The following is a 16,820-nucleotide window of genomic DNA, read 5'->3' as shown; positions in this document are numbered from 1 at the left end:
CCTTCAAGTAAGGAAGTAAGTGATGTTTAGAAAAACTCCAGGTACAACCTCCTACAAACTTACCTATGATCAAATAGTCTAATGAGATGTTTGCTGACATTTTGAGTAACGATGGACATTTTAAATATCTAGGTGTAGGGAGTCAGGACACTGTTAGGAGCTCAAGAGCAAGGATCAATCTCCAAAGGAAAGTCAAATTTTCTGGGCTTTCAGATGGGCTAATCAGAATATGTTCTTGTTTAGCCCTGCACTAGAACAACACCATTATTAATTATGCAAACATTTTTTTTTGGATGGGTAAAGGAATTTGAGAATGACTCAGCAAGAGTTTTGAAAATCAAATACCTCTACCTGCTTATTGAACATGTTCTTTTCAAATGTGCTCTCTTCTCTGTGACCTGTGGGTTAAAAGTCTGAGGTCTGCAGACCAGAGGCTTCATCCCTGCAGTGGCCTCTGAGAAAGCCCGTTTTGCCAGTCAGTTCTACTTAGTCCTGTCATCTTTTTACTTTTAGTTTAAGTTGGAAATAATTGATACTTCTTCAAGATTACCCTCTAATTTTTCTTTAACAAACATAAAACCTGGTCAAATCCCATAACCAAAGACTGGGTCTGCCTATCAAGTGTGTGTGTGTGTGTGTGTGTGTGTGTGTGTGTGTGTGTGGTAGGTGTCTCTGTGTGGTTATCTTCGTATTTCCCTTTAGATGAACCTGTATGTTGATGGTAACTTGGGAAAAGGGGGAAATTTAAATATTAAATAAAGATGTAAAGGCAATAGAAAAAATTTTAACTAGTCCCTGCTAAAGTGACAGTTCGCAATTTAGTTGGAAAACGGAAGGGTCTCAATCACCAGTCCCTTGGAAATTTGGGGGTGACGTCCTCTCACCTATTTTGGAAACTACTTGCAGATGTGGGGAAACCTCTGAATTGCTCACAACAGGGGTTTTGCAGAGATTTCCTCTGATTTTTTTTTCCTCCCCAATTTCCCACAACCTGTGTTTGTCTTGCGTCTGCTAGGCTGACATGTGGTTTACCTCGCTGATCGCGCTGCCAGGTTTTACACACTCTCCTCCAGAATAAAACAACTCAAGCCCAAGGATACGGAGCAACTCTGGGCATGGGTGCCAGAACTGTCATAGAAAATTTGCTTCCCGAGTATTCCTTCCAACTTCCCTTCCTGCTCCCACGTGAGCCAAAGCGCCAGCCCATCAGCAAGGTCTTAGCGTTTCCTGCTGCTGCAATCTGTAACTTGACTTTGGATTTTTTTTTTCTTTTAATTGCAGTTTTGAGGATCGTGGTTCTTAGCGAAAGTTTTTGGCTAGGGGACTTTTAATGGGATCTATTTCTTTACCAAAGTGGCGGAGGCTCCGACACATTTTCTTTTTTCCTGGGCTGCACTAAGGTTAAACGGCTGCAAAGGAAAGAAACACTCGCTGTTTATTTGGGGGGAGGGGCAGTAGAGATTTTCAACTAAGTTATCACAATCCCTTGTGCCACCCTCGGTCTGGCACTCAAGACTGACACATACATCATCTATTAATCACTGTCGCAGACGCAGATACAAAATATATTCATTTTAATCTTCAGTAAAATATTACTGGAATTGTCAGCGCGCTCGTGTCTGTTTGTTTGTATAAGGCTATCAAAAGAAGTCAGAGAGAAGGCTGTGGCCCGGATCCTGACCCTGATTGTATGAATAAGTAAGCAGGATGCAAGTGATTGGGTTAGATGCTGCGAAGATTTTTTTTTTTCCAAGTTAGGAAGAGGGTAAAAAGAGAGCCTGGGGGGAAAAGGGCAAACAGTGCATCCCCAAATCTTCACACTTTTGGATCCCCTTGCAGTCAGTTGCTCTGCTGGCTTCTGCAGGCTTTTAAGGTTTCTCAGCGTAGACATGCCTGCCCCCCACCCCCTTCCTCGGTCTCCCCTTTCAGTTCAGATGTGCTGATGTGCAGACCGGATTCATCTTCCCGGAGCGGCGGCGGCGGCGGCGGCGGGCGCAGGCGGCTGCGGCTCGCGCTCGGCTGCCGGGTCCTGGCTTTGTCCGGGGCGCAGCACGGGAGCCGGAGCTCCGGTGGCAGCTGAACCGGTAGGGCGCCGCTAGCCCAGCCGCAGCCGTGGGAAGTTCGGCCGCCAGAAGGACTACCTGGCAGGCTGCGAGCGCCCGCTCCGCGAGAACCGCGTTTGCCCTCAGCTGCTCCTCCCCGCCTCCGGGAGCGGTGCTTCTTACCTGCCCTCCGCCCACCCGCGGGCCCCTCGCCAACTTCTCTCTGCAACTGGGGGTAACAGGCAGTTCTTGCCCTCTTTACTGTCCCAACGGCACCCGCATGTCTCCGGACACCTGAACACCCCGGTCCCGCCGAGAAGCCTCCCGGTGGAGAGAGAAGCACCGGTCCCCCTCGCCCCGCGCATCAACGCGGACGGCGGACGCTTCACCTCCGGGTCCCGTCCCCTCCTTTTCCTCCAGGGGAGGAGGATGGGGTTGGAAACGCTTTCCCGGAGGATGCTCCCGTGGCTGGTGGCCTTGGGGATTTTTTTCTACGGGGAGCTGTGGGTCTGCACTGGCCTCGATTATGATTACACTTTTGATGGGAATGAAGAGGATAAAGCGGAGACGCTAGATTACAAGGACCCGTGTAAAGCCGGTAAGTGCCTCTCCAGGTTGGGACGGCGGTGCGCCGGGGGCCGCGGCGCTGGATCGCCGATGGGTGGCGGTGGGAGCTCACCTGTTTCCTTCCCTCCCTCGCCAGCCCCGCCGCCCCTCCTTCTCTTCCTCTCCTTCCCTTCCCCTCCCTACCCCCAAGTGGCAGCCACCGCAGCCCGAGTTGACTGGAGTTCTGTGTTAGTGGCATCGATTGCCAAGCTCCCTTCTCCCAGTTTGGAAGAAAACACGTCCCAGAGTTCTGATTCCCCTCCCCTCCCCCAGCAAAACGAAAGGAGCCATAAACACAGCTGGCTGCCGTAGGTTTTAAATACCAGCACTCAGCCGGCTTTATGCCTGGAGGGGACAACACCTCCTCTTTGTTCCAGGGAGCGGTTCCCCAGGGCTCGCCTGAGCCCGAGTGGGCTGAGTTCCCTAAAAGGTGGGTGGGGATGGAATTGCTACCTCGGGACACCTTTGCTCCCTCTTTTGCCAGGGATTTCAAGTGTGGGTTCCAGGCGAGAGGGGATTCTGACGACCTTGGAAGCTCTAACGTTAGATGGAATTCAAATGCCTATGCTCATTTAAAATAAACCTTAAAAAGAAAACCAAGTTGCTACCCCTTTCAAACTTGTGTCTTCCTTCCTCCGTACAACCCTGGGAACGGCAGTTAGACTGGCACCGTCTGAAGCTCAGCTTCTCCTCGCCTGGTCCGGGAGCGCCCTGGGACCGTCCCCTCCCCTCCGCGCCTCTTGTGCCTCTGCGGGTCTCCACTCCCGCGAGGGGTGGTGCTTCCCTCTTGCCATCGCAGGTCCGAGACGCACGTGCTGCGGCCAGTGACCACGTGAGCACAGCGCCCCAGGGTGCCAGCGCCGCCACCTCTCCCCCGGGTCTCCGGGTCTCCGGGTCTCCGGGGCCTCCTGGACCCTTGCTCTACTGCAATGAGGTTGAGGTGACCCGGATTCAATGTGGACTCACGGCTGACTTCGGAAGGAAGGTTACAGGGGTTGATGGGGCCGACTTTACAGTAGAATTGTTTGTAAGCTGAAGGCATGTTCCGGCCCCTCTCTAGAGGCGTGGGCTGTGGCGAAGCAAAGAGGAAGGGAGTGGGCAAAGTACCAAAGGTATCTATGCCTCTCCAGATGGTGTGAGGGGTTGGTCGGTCTGTGCCGGCGAGCTTTTCCCGTCCATAGCTAGGTAAACCTTATTCATCCTCTCTTGGGCCTGAAGGAAGGAGAGATGTACACAAATGAAGGAACATGCTGGACATTCCCCTGTTAATTTGTACCTTTGATGACACATTATTCAGACAAGAAGGGTATGTGTGTTGCGTTCCCGTTGTTTTCAGCCCTTTCTTGGGGAAAGATAACTTAAAGCTTGGAGAAGCTTAGCAGAAACCTGGCAGTTTGGAACTCAGAATCCTGATTTATTCAATTTTGGCTTATAAATTTTCTTCTGTCAACTGTTAACACTTAATCTATCCCACCAAAAGTTTCTTGGGACATCCCTGATTGTTGGGAGGACACAACACGTTTTGCTATGGTGTGACTAGTGGCTGGGCAACCAGAATTCAGTACTATGCAATTCTCTAAGCATACTATTTATTGAGAAATTAGTTTTGAACAGTGTTTACAACTGTGTGAAAATTGTGCATATTCTTGTTTCAGGTAAAGTAGAAATGCAGTATGTTATTTCTAAAGATCGTCTAGGAAAACATCTATTTTGATGTTCTGTTGTGTGCAAGATTAAACTAGCGACCAATCTGAGAACCAGGGCATATGTATGTATACGTTGGTCTAATTTCAGGAAAATAAATATAGTTTTCTACATAAAGTAAAAATGTTTATCTTTTAAAAATCATTATCTTCAAATATGAATATAGTATAAATGTCAAAAAATAGCTAATACATTTTCAGAAGTTCTTTCATATTTATCTTATGTTAGTCATTGTCCAGAAGAAGGTTCTGTGAATGTAAGTGGTTTTGTTTTTCTATTTATGAATGTTTTCAATTTTAGAGTTTCAGTAGTTTGCACCATGTGTATTGAAACACCTCAAGCATAAATGTTTATTTTCCTCAGCAAATAAATATCTAGGGCAGGAAAAAACAATCTTTAATAGCATTTACTTTTGCTTTTCCTTTAATACTGATTTATTTTTTAACATAGCTGTTGAAGTTAAAACAAGAACCAACTTTGAATGGGTTATTATTCTAACCTTATTTCTTTCCTATCTTTGAGTACAAGAGGCGTGTGTGTGTGCATGCGCACTAGTGAAAGTGAAATAAGAATGGTCCAACTGGAAGGCTGGAAAGTTTGCCCAAAATCTGAGATCACTTTTAAACTAACCCTGCTTTTTAATTTAGTGGAATGAAAGGCTTCAATTTGCTATCTTGGCCAAAGAGTGGCAAAATCGTAGTGCCTCCCTTTTGGCACTGTATAAGACAAAAGTTATAATAACAGGAAAAAAAATTAAATAGTACATTGAAATCCCAAACAAGAGTCGAAAAAAGGTCACTAAAAAAAGATGAGGACAGACGTGAAAGATGGCCATGCAAAGGTAAGAGAAGCTGCTTTCCAGACTCTGGGGCACCTTTCCAAAGAGCAGAGTGGAGGGCATGGCCCTGGAATAAAGTGCCCTTTTTGAAGTTTTCTAACAGGGGTCCTAATATTCCTCAAACCACACAGTGGCTTGATGTCATAATGACTGACGAGCTTTATGGTTTCAGAGCACTTCTGAGTACATTATTTCAACTCAATTATGATGGAATTTGTTAATGTTCCCTTTTCACAGATAGGAAAACTGATGTTTGGTGCGGTCAAATGCGTTTAAGATCACCCAGAACTTGATTCCTAGCCTCACGACTGCAAAGTCTGGCTATGTTAAATGATTATACTGTGGTCTTAGCTGGACTTTTGTAGGCTTTCCTTGAAATCCAAACAATAGAAATTCATCCAGGTTTGCTAGGAGTCTAGACTAGTAGAAATGTGGTTACATTCATATCTGATATGAGTGGAATGACTAAGAAAGTTTCATCTTTTCCAAACCCAGTTAGAATATAAAGTCCTTGAGGACAAAGGTCACACCTGATTTTTAATGTTTATCACAGGGATTGATTACCCCTGTTAGGTATCTAGTATGTTCTCAATACCTTCTCAGTATCTATAGATTATTAATAGCGATCTTCATCCCTTATCTACAAACTTCCGCTCTAACCAAGAACAAATGTTATCAAAGGAGGAATATTCATAATGATAACTTATACATCTTTAATGTACTTGTGAAACAATATAATTTGTATACCTATCACAGCTCTGATTTCAAGTTCATGAAACTGTAGGTCAAACAGGGAGCCTTGTGTTAATTTCATTGAACTTTGATTTAGAAAGACATTTTTTGGTGTGAGTGAAAGCAGGTAGTTAATGCAGCATGTGCATTTACACAGCCAAACCCTTTAGGATAGAATATAGGTAGTTAATTTCTATATAAGTAGATAGACACAAAGATGCAGACAATTCAAAGGAATGTCTGACTGTGTTTCTTGAGTGCAGTACATGGTCATCTGAATTTGCAATCAGATTTCTTTTACTCTCTCTAGTTCAGGCGGGTCCTGAGGGACACTGGGAAGCTGATGCTGCAGGAAGTCATTCCAGGAGAGAGACTGAGGTGTCTTGTTTCATTGTTGAGCTATTCCAATAGGTGTTAATCTGAGTAGTAATATCTCTGAAGAGGCTGGGCAAATTCAGTGTGTAAATTAATCTCTCAGATTTGTCTAGAGATTACCTGGAAAAACAGTGACCCGAGAAACCGACTCGGTATTCACAAATACCCTCCTCTCTTCCTCCCCATCTCCTTCCCTCCTGCCTCCATCTTTCCTCCCCTCTCCTCTTTCTTTTCGTTTTGTACTTCAGGAGATATCAGGAAAGCTCAAATAATTGAAAATACAATATTAAATAAGGAGATTGAAAAAATTAGTATTTTGAATGATAGGTAGAGGCTGATAAGACTGAGGGAAAATATTTGTTCAGAAGGGTAACCTTATCCTCTTAGACAAGTGTAAGCACCCTGAAAAAAAAGACTTTCTACCACTTTCTGAGTAAATGACTCCTTTTCTTGGAAAAAATCCAAGCATGATTAAAGGTCAGTGACTTGCAAGGTTAAATTTGCCGTTAGAGTAGCACACGCAAGCCTGTTTACATAGAAATAGGTTTTTAGGCATCCTAAAGGATTCTTCTTTCGGCTTTGCTTTATGACCAGTGTCCTAGTGCCCTGGTGTACTAAGTCTTTGGAATAATTTGCACAAGTTTATAATTTCTCTGTAAGATCTTCTCATTTTTCCAGTCCTCAAGGCTGTGCTTTCTGGCTTCATTGTCAGCCTCCTAGTTAAGGCATTTTAGAATTTGATGTTTGACGCCATGTCTACTTTATTCCATCATAATATTTAATATCCAAACATATATTTTTCTTGGTCAGCACCTCTTTAGGTTGCCAAGCCCTCATGTTAAAAATGCATTTCATAGAGCTGCCTCTCTGAGCCAGTTTCTTCTGTTTCAGTTTTCATTCCTCAGATCTTAAACTGTTTTTCTCCTCCTGCCTCTGGGGCCAACGAAGAAGTGGCCAAAATACAGTTTCTGCAAAAGGGGTGGATAAGGCATTATATTCGGTATACTTGAATTCGCTTCTTCATTTGCTAATAGTTATTCTTTAGCCTTTGTTGTGAGGGCCTAACATCCATTTTGGGTCCACAAATGGCAGTTACTATTATTAGGTATGAATAAGATATGTTATTTTTTCTTAAATATATTCCCTCAGACTAATAATTCTGTGAATTATTACATGAACTACCTCAGAGAAGAGACTCCAGGTGAAGGGATTCCCACCTTTTCTGTTGAGGCCTCCTTAGTCGGTGGTTAAACAGTTTGAAGTCTGTAAGATCCTTGAGAAGGCCTTTTGAAAAAGTTAATTGTAATTCTTCAGCTTCTCCTCTTGCCCTCATGATGGCTCACTTTTCTACAAACGTCTAGTACACACCATGCAGATCTTCTACAGACACCATATTGTCTTCTCCCCTTGTATATGTATGAATCCTATTTTTGTACATCATAGCAACTTGCACTGATTTAAAATTTAGACCCAATTGCCTTGTAGTTGCCACCATATTCTTCATAAACCTAAGACTAATAATCACATTAATAATCCCTTCGGCCTGTCAGTCACTGAGTTTAGCGGAAAGAGGTCAGCCCTTAAATTTTTCTAGAACTCAGGTGGAAAATATCAAGTGCTAGTGATTTACCATCAATTTGTTTCCTTTTAGAATGTTTCCTATTGTTTCTAATAGTACCTTAGACCCATTGCTTAAGATATTTAAAACTAAGTCCCTTCCTAAGCTTTTCTAAGAATGCTTAGAAAAGACAGAGGCAAATAATCCATTTAAAATGAGGCCTTGCACATCCTGCTGGGACCATCTGGTGTCTGGGGAGGTGGGGGCAGGGGGCAGTGCTGTTCCCCTGAACTTCAGGAAAGGCCTCTGCAGCATGTTGAGCCCACAGCTAGGCCTGGGCTAGGCCAGGACTCAGGTACCTGGCAGGATTCCTGGGGATGTAGGATTTCCTCTTCTGGGGAAATTTTGAGGCCTCTTACAGTTCTTTCATATTCCAAGATCTGGAATTAATCTTGGACTTATCCTTCCTAAATTAAGGAGTGGAGAGCCCTTTCCCCAACCCTGGATACAGTAGAATGATTTAGCAATATGGCTTTAGTGGTTTATTTCTTTTAGTTATCTATTGAATAATAATGCTTGGGAGGAAAATCAAAAATAAAATTATGGCTCCAAAGCTATGGAATGAATTCCATAAAATGTGTTTTTTCCCCAGAAAGCAGGAGGAGGGAATCTCTTGCTTGTTTATTATGTTCTTGTCATTGTCATCCCCTGAAAGTGGGATATTGACTATTAGATTTTGAGACATTATGGGCAGGCTAATGGAATGCTTGTTTTGTCAGCTCCTTACAAAATGTGTGCTAATCCTGTCAAGCTAGTCTGAAGAGCTCAACTATATATTTGGATTAAGAAGTATTGTAAATTAGGTGTTAATTGAAATCCAGAAAGTGAACTGAGAAGGTGTTTGTCTTCCTGAGCTCTTCTCCTGCAATTTACGTTTATAGTTTAAGCTAAAATATTTGCTATCGCCTGTATTAAAAAAAAGAAAATCTTTCTGGAATGAAAATAGTTCTAAAAAGTTGAAACTATACATTACATAGGTCAGAAGTGCTTCCAAAATGTATTATTTTCCCAAACAAAATCTAATTTTATGTATTAGTGTGCTGCTCAAAGCATTCACTTCAACGTTTATAAAAGACATTTCAACAGTTTTTAACACACTGCACCATTTTACAAATCGTGGGAGTCATTACAGAGATGGAGACACAAACCATGTATTTATATTAGCATTTGATATCTTCTGTGTTGTTGAACTTCCTATTGATGACATTTAATTTGTGTGATGGGGGAGGCAGAGGTGGAGGGGTAAGAGGGTGGAATAGTTTCTTCATTCCTTACATTTCTCATCTAGTTAACCTGTCAGCACTTGGGTTGTATCCCATAGGGACATTGCGAATGTCTCCTGGCCTGCTTGCTGATATCAGAAGCTTTTGCGCTCTCCTCTCTGGCCATGAGTGGATTTGAAGTGTTTATTAGGATAATCTCAGTTCTTGTACAGCATTGGAACCACCTTGGCATTAGTTCAATGGATGGACTGTCCTGGTAGGTTGGAGATCCTTTTCTCTGTCTTGATCCTTTAGAGCACAAATGCCTAGTAATTGAGGGTTTATGGTATTTTGTGTTTTGTACTCAGGTTATTATGTTATTAAGTATATCTCATCTCATGGAAGTTAAACCTTTAAAATAATCCAGGGAAGGATGTCATGCATAAGTAGAAAACCATCCAAATGGAGAACTTTCAAGAAAATAAATTCTTGAACCACATATACCTAACATATCTATGAATTGCCTTCAGGGCTCATGTCAAAATAACATAGTTCATATTTTTACATTAAACATTTAAAATGGGCTTCTATCTTCACCACATTTCCATCAATTAACATTATTGTCATCCCTTTTGGACACAAGTGGAAACAGATTCAGAAAGGTTCAGTGGCTGGGCTGTCATCACAGTTGGTAAGTCGTGAGAACTTGAACCCAGGTTCAGAATCCTTTATTTTTTGCTGTCTAGCCAGTACAAACATATTAAGACTGGCAATTGGAGTGATAGTATTTGTGTAATGGGCATCCAACACTGTATCTTGCCTTCAACAGTCTTGCATTTTATAAGCCATATACTATGTTGTTGGAGTAAGGCCAATACTTTCAACTGCATGGAATATAGGGCAGCACCTACTCTCTTTCATGAAAGTATTTTTTAAGTGTGGAAAGTTAGCAATGAAATGCCCCAGTTATATATGAGACAAATGAAAATGCTAAATAGTGTAAGGGAGACGCTGCTGTGTCTCTCCTACAAGTGTATAAATTGTGACAGCTGCCTTTTCATGTCAGTTAAGGCAGGGGTTGAGTTGGATTTGATTAAAATTCAGTCATTAGTGTCCCATTCTTGGCACAGACTCTAGCATTTTGTGTGATACATGTTAAATTGTTTCACACTTTCTATTTGCCCTGTGAGTATTCAGTGACTTCATGATTATGAGCCCATGAAGACTATGAGGTACATCCTTTCAAATGCAGGCAATTCAGGAAAGTGGTGTACAGTGTACATTATGTATGTAAATGATGTGTGAATGCCTTTGAGAAAACAAACATGCTGTGAAAAGGTACATAAACAGCTTGATCTTTTCCAATCCCAACTAGTCTAAAAGTCCTAAGGTTAAAAGCTTGAAAGCTTTTTAGAGATCGTAGGGTTAACTAAACTTATTGGAACTCTAGTCTGGTTTCCTAAGAGTAGGAAGTCTGGTACATTCAAAATATATACTATATGTAATGTTTATTGTATTACAATTTCTTTCAAGAAAAAAATAAATGTATTTATATATATATATATATATGTGTGTGTATATATATATATATATAATGTGTATATATATATATATATATGTATATATATATATATATATGTATAAAATGATAAAGTTTTCTAGAAGGAAGAGTTTCTGTTTGTACTTGTTCTCTGACAAATGGGTTAGAGCAAAGTCTGGTAAAACAGGCTTCCCTTTTCTGCCTCCTTTTCTAAACCTAAAAAGCCTTCTATATATAGTTTTTTTAGTCCCAGGAGAAGAAATATTATGTATCCAGACCTAGGTGAGTATAGACTGCAGGCAGTCATCTGGGGAGGAATAATTGGGATTTGCCGTCTGGAATGGGTAACAGAAGTAGTGACCTAAATCAGGGACCATGTGTTGCCTTATGTTTCCATGGGGAAAGATTTGTGAGCAGTTGGCTGGGTGAGCTAGTGACCAAGAGTTAAATTACAGAAAAAATATATTGATTATAAAATACACCTCCAGGATGTCTTGGATTAACATGTTTACAATAAGAACAGATCTCTAGTATGTGTAATGGAGCTCAGTGGTGGAATATGGCTTCATACACAAAACTGTTGGCTTCCTAAACAAGTATCCTATAATGTATCTTATTTCTATATTGAACAGCACCTGTAGCTTAGTATAGGTCAAGATAATTTGACCTCTGTCACCCAGTGAGGGAATCAGATTTTGAATCTAGAACTCTGAGTACCATGTGTTGCCGTTGTTGCTATGATATTTTTCTTTTCTCTCTCTCTCTCTCTCTCTCTCTCTCTCTCTCTCTCTCTCTCTCTCTCTCTCTCTCTCTTTCCTTCCTTCTTTCTTTCTCTCCTCTTCCTCCTCCTTCTTCAGAATAGTGTATCTATTAAAAACTTAGGCTTTGGAATTTAATGGATATAGTTTCTAATACTGGACCACCATATAGTAACTGTGTGTGGCTTTGGCAAGTATTTAACCCCTTTATACTTCAGTTTTCTGATCAGTAAAATGGAGTTGATGTTATGATTCTTACGATGTTATTACAAGAATTAAATGAATGTAAAAATCACTTTGTCAGTAAACATTGTATAATTTTTATTCATAGTAGCATAAACATATAGGAAGTAGAGAATTTATTTTTTTATTTTTTTGAATTGCAACTACTTGCTTGTGGAAAGATGATCTTTATAAAAACATCTGTGGGCTAAAGTTTTTTTTCCTTGCCATATATAAAAATGCATTTATATCTCAAGTCCTCTAAATATTGCAACTGAGATTAAACCCTCCCAAATAGACCTTTTTGTTTGGAAAGATGTCGGAGTAACAAATATCAACTTGTATTATTCTCTTGGTTATTTGCTCAAATGCCTCACTCACTCAAAATATATTGTCAATTTTCAATTTACATTGTCTAGTGTGTGAATAAAATCTTGGCTATCTATTCTTTCAGTAATTTCTGGTTCAGATTTTATTTGCCATCTGGATTAATTTAAAGAGTTTACATACTCACAATCCTATGTTTACATAGAATTAAGCTTAAGCACATGGCTCTAAGCTACAAATATTCATAAATTCATCCAACCTTTATTGAACACTCACTGTGAATGAAACATGGATTTATCCTTGAGGTTACACAAGTATGAAATATGATACAATGCCTGAACTGGTGTACTGTTAACTTTACCATTTGCAGATAGATGATAGTTTACATGTAAATAGTTGTTTATATTTAAATCATATAATTGTATGCTATAGTTATTTCAATTTAGTATTTGAAAATGGGTCCTATTATAAATTTTGATAATCAGGATATATATTCTTGTAAATTTTTCCTGGAATTTTCTTTATTTATGGTATAGAGTAGTCCTCCCTTATTTGCAGAGCATATGTTCTAAGTCCCCCCAGTGGATGCCTGAAACTGGATAGTACCAACCTGTATCCATACCTATGACAAAGTTTAATTTATAAATTAGGCAATTTCATGGATAGAAGATTTTTTATTACTGTAGATCTTAAAAACCTTAGCATACAATATTTTTCTTTCTTTATTAAGTCAAGAACTTTCACCGTTTCACTTAAAGGAAGCTTTTCTTTGGCATGTCCAAATCGCCAGCCTTACTACGCTTGTGCTTTGGGGCCATTATTAAATAAAATAAGGGTGACTTGAACACAAGCACTGTGATATCACCACAGTTGATCTGATAACTGAGATGGCTACTAAGTGACTAATGGGTGGGGAGCGTCTACAGCACGGAGACGCTAGACAAAGTGATGATTTATATGTGGGGTGGGAAAGTGCAGGACTCCAGAGATTTAAAAGTTATGAATTGTTTATTTCTGGAACTTTCCATTTAATGTTTTCAGACCGCGGGTAACTAAAACCATGAGTAATTGAAACCATGGAAAGCGAAACAAACCACAGATAAGGGGAGACTACTGTATGAAGACTAAAGTTTTGTGGAGAGCATAACAACTTTTAAGTGGACACTTTGCGAACTATGTTATATGGCCGGGGACTGGGATGGGATGTACCAATCATTACTTATGTAATTATTTGCAAGGGGTCTGTATTAGCAATCATGATTTCCATTTACTTTTTCTCAAATAGGTTTGATTTTAAAACATTAACTTATTTGTCATATTTTCCCACATTATCTGTCCTCCACACTATATCTATATCCTGGTACATGGTTGATTTTTTTGTTTGTTTTGTTTACAGGTCAGGAGAAGCAAAAAACAAATGATAAATGAAATCAATGTCTAGTATTTTTACTTACACTATTCTACTGGGGTTTTGAAAAGCAAATATGAGTTTTACTTTGTTTAAATAATTCTACATAGGTAGTGGTATGGCAGTTGGAAAACAAAATTGTACTGGTAGTCAAGAAATGTAAATTCCAGTACTGGTTCTGCCCCTGTATTTGTGTGTAACGTTGGGGACATTCTTTAATTTTCCTGGGATCAGTATCTGAGGCTTAGAAATCCCTAAATTGGTCAAGCCCTAAGTCTTTTTGAATCCTGGTGTCTCTGATAACGAAAGCAAGAGCTCTTGTGAAGTGGTACCAGAAGTCTCAAGGCCAATGGTCCACACTGTCCACAGAGAGGAAAGGAAGGTGTTTACTTCTCTCCAGTGGTCATTCTTCCTAACGCCTTAGGTTTCTCATGCTTCCAGCCAAATCATGGCAGCCACGAGGCTGCTTCTGCAATAGGCTGACTTGACTTTGCGAAAATTAGCCTTGAAAGCAATGTATGTAGTTTCTCATCTGTCTCTTCCCACTTTAGTCCATTAGTAAAAAAATCTACCAAAACTGTGACAAGGTAGGTGGGCATCACCTCCGTGCTTATCAGAGCATGTCATTCTCACTTTACCATCAGAATGGAATGTTGCCCAGTTGCATATGATTCACAGGAGAGGTGATTTGCACATTGGATGAACATAACATTGGGAGAGTCCAATTCTTTCAAGTTTGGGGTCAGTACTCATGTACTCAAAATAGGAAAAACAAGAGCTTCAGGCAGGGATACTGTAGGAAAGTTCTTTTGTTTTAAAGAATTTTACTAAATACATGACATATTAAAAGACACATACTTATATCAATTGATCATTTGTATCTGTCCTTGAAGACATTCTTCCACTTGGCACAAATGTATATTGTTAATTATCTCCATAAAATTCAACTTCACAAACCTTCAATTTATCTGAATTCTTTAGTAAGCAGCTACTCTTTTCATTGTAAGTTAACTTATTTTATTTATAATATAGTTCTTTTTTTAAATGAAGAGTCTCAAATTCTCAAACAAGTCATTGGCAAAAGAAGTTTCCATCCTTGAGCTTTTATGATACCAATAAAAATTAATAGCACAAATCTAGGTAGTATAGTTCGATTTAAAGAGCACTGAATGTTGTGTCAGGAGACCCAGGTGCAAGTTTTGGCTCTTCTACTTTTAATTACATTAACTTGGTTTCCTTAATGTTTCTGAACTTAAATTCTGTCATTGGTAACATGGGGGTAGTGATACATAGTCTATAAAACATGTAAGGATTAAATGCACAAGGTCTTGGTAAACTGTGATTCACTGTTTTTTGCACCTGATATGTTTCAGGAAGATACTTGGGGGATAAAAATAAGATGTGTTTCCATCCTATAAGGATTTCAATATTAGAAAAAGAGCAGCACATGTTTCAATTATCAATGTGAAAGTGCAATAAACAAAACACTGGTAACGCAGAGGAGGAAAGTATTAGTTATGTTTGGGATAGAGAAAGTTTTTTTTAAGGAGGGTGACATATGAGCTGGACCTTGAAGCCTTATAATTATTTTTCCTGGAGAAAAGTTTAGAGTCAAATAACTAAGATAAAAACAGAAGCTGTGAAGATTTTGTGCAGGTGTAGGAAGTGGTAAATAGTTTCATGTGGGCAGAGCAAAGGGTATGTAAGGATTTCTGCTTTGACAAGAAATTATTCTGGAAGGTGCAATGTAAAGGATCTTTAATGCCCAGCTAAAGGGTATGAACTTGATCCCTTGGCAGTGGGAAGGAGACTTACTTAAAATTTAAAATAGATCATTGACTTGATTACCACCATATTTTACAAAGATAATGATGATGTAAAGAATGGTCTGATATAGTTGGTGTAGGAAATAAAAAGCAAGTGGAGGCAGGGTGACTCATTAGAGTTACAGTAGAGACAAGTGTTGATGAGTGCTTCAATTTGGACCGTGTGAGTAATTATAGAAAAGAGAGATTGGATTTAAGAGACCAGTCACCACCTGGGTAGCCTTGGGCTGAAGGTTGAGAGAATATACTTGAGTGACTGGAGAGACAGTGATACAGATGAGTAAGGTAAAAAACAAAGTGAAAAAAAAAAATACACACACAGCCCTCATACACACACACCCCTCACAAAGTGATACCCCCCCAATCTTTTATATATATGTATAAAATGGAATTTTTGTTTCTATGTTTTATATGTATATGTATATATATAAATATATAGAAACAAAAATTTCCTATATATTATATATATATAATTTCATATATATATGTATAGATATAGATATAGATGATATAGATATAGATATAGATATAGATATAGATATAGATATAGATATAGATATAGATATAGATGACATTTTTGTTTCTATGTTTTTCACTTAAATTGGCCAGAGACTCTTCTTTTACTCTTCTTGTTGGGTTTTGGTGTCAAGATTATATCAGCCTCATGAATACTCTGGAATAGTTTGCGGAAGATTGAAATTATTTGTTCTCTTAATGAATCTGAAAGGATTTTTCTTTGCTTCTTTTGGGTGTCTGGGAATACTAACAGTTCAGGACAAGTTTAAACTAAATTTTTTATTTGAATTATTGGAATACCATGGTAATATCGAGTTAGAATGCCAACCTACTTTGGGGATGATTTTTACTTATGAAATTTCAGAGGATAATTGCTCCCACACCCTTAGTTTCAAGCCTTTAGAAAATCATATTTTGTACTGTTACCTGGGGTGGTATGAGTTTTATACTTATTCTTCCTTAAACTTAGGAGTCCCAGATTTGGGAGTCCCAGGTTATCTAATTAGACTTTCCACCTTGGGTGTGCCTTGGACTGTGTCTTCTGGCCTCTGAGCCCTGCTTGACAATCCAAGAGTCATGTCAACCTAGCTTGGAAATTCCCTCAGTTGAAAGCTGACTTTAGTCTTCTGCTTATCTTTCTGGATTCTTTCCTTCACTCAACCATGAAAATGTTTTTACTCATCCTGTCATACATTTAGGGAGATTTAAAAAATATTTTATTTCATATTTTTAGTTATGCAGGAAGCTCAGCCCCTCTACTTAGCTTGCTATGTTGGCAGAAACAGTCTCTAGAGAAGACTAAATGTTAAAAAGTTCTTTAAAATGTTACACATCATCATTTAAAACCATTTAATCATGGTGATTAAATGGCTTTATTTAAAACTCATTATTATTACTGGGGTGCCAAAAAAATGTGTGCGTACACGTTTTAAGAAAGGAAAAAACTATTAAAATTACACTGATGGTAACCACTTTGAGTGCCTCTTGTAATTGCAGAAATCAAATGTGACTTGTATTCATCTTTTGTTATCAGTATGTATTGAGTATTACAATTTTAATACAGTTTTTTCCTTTCTTAAAATGTGTATAAATTTTTTGGCACCGTC

The 16,820-nt window shown here is 39.4% G+C and overlaps 1 protein-coding gene across 4 annotated transcripts in view; it reads left to right on the top strand.

Annotated features, from left to right (window-relative positions):
• The first annotated feature begins 1,607 nt into the window (after nucleotides 1-1,607).
• The window catches only part of TLL1 (tolloid like 1), a 169,657-nt gene continuing 154,444 nt past the window's right edge, over nucleotides 1,608-16,820 (top strand). The window contains exon 1 of one of the 4 annotated variants that reach the window (XM_088792448.1): nucleotides 1,608-2,640. In XM_088792448.1, the coding sequence (XP_088648574.1) occupies nucleotides 2,472-2,640 (169 nt within the window). In that variant the 5' untranslated portion in view covers nucleotides 1,608-2,471. Of the gene's footprint in view, nucleotides 2,641-3,779; nucleotides 3,955-16,820 lie in introns of those variants that run through there. The other 3 variants (XM_088792449.1, XM_088792451.1, XM_088792450.1) reach the window with 3 other exon arrangements.

This window comes from Rhinolophus sinicus, chromosome 15 (genome assembly GCF_057876585.1).
Source record: "Rhinolophus sinicus isolate RSI-liver-muscle chromosome 15, RSI-T2T, whole genome shotgun sequence".
Taxonomy (NCBI): domain Eukaryota; kingdom Metazoa; phylum Chordata; class Mammalia; order Chiroptera; family Rhinolophidae; genus Rhinolophus; species Rhinolophus sinicus.
Note: the sequence above shows the minus strand (reverse complement) of the source record. Positions and strands in the feature narration are given on the sequence as shown.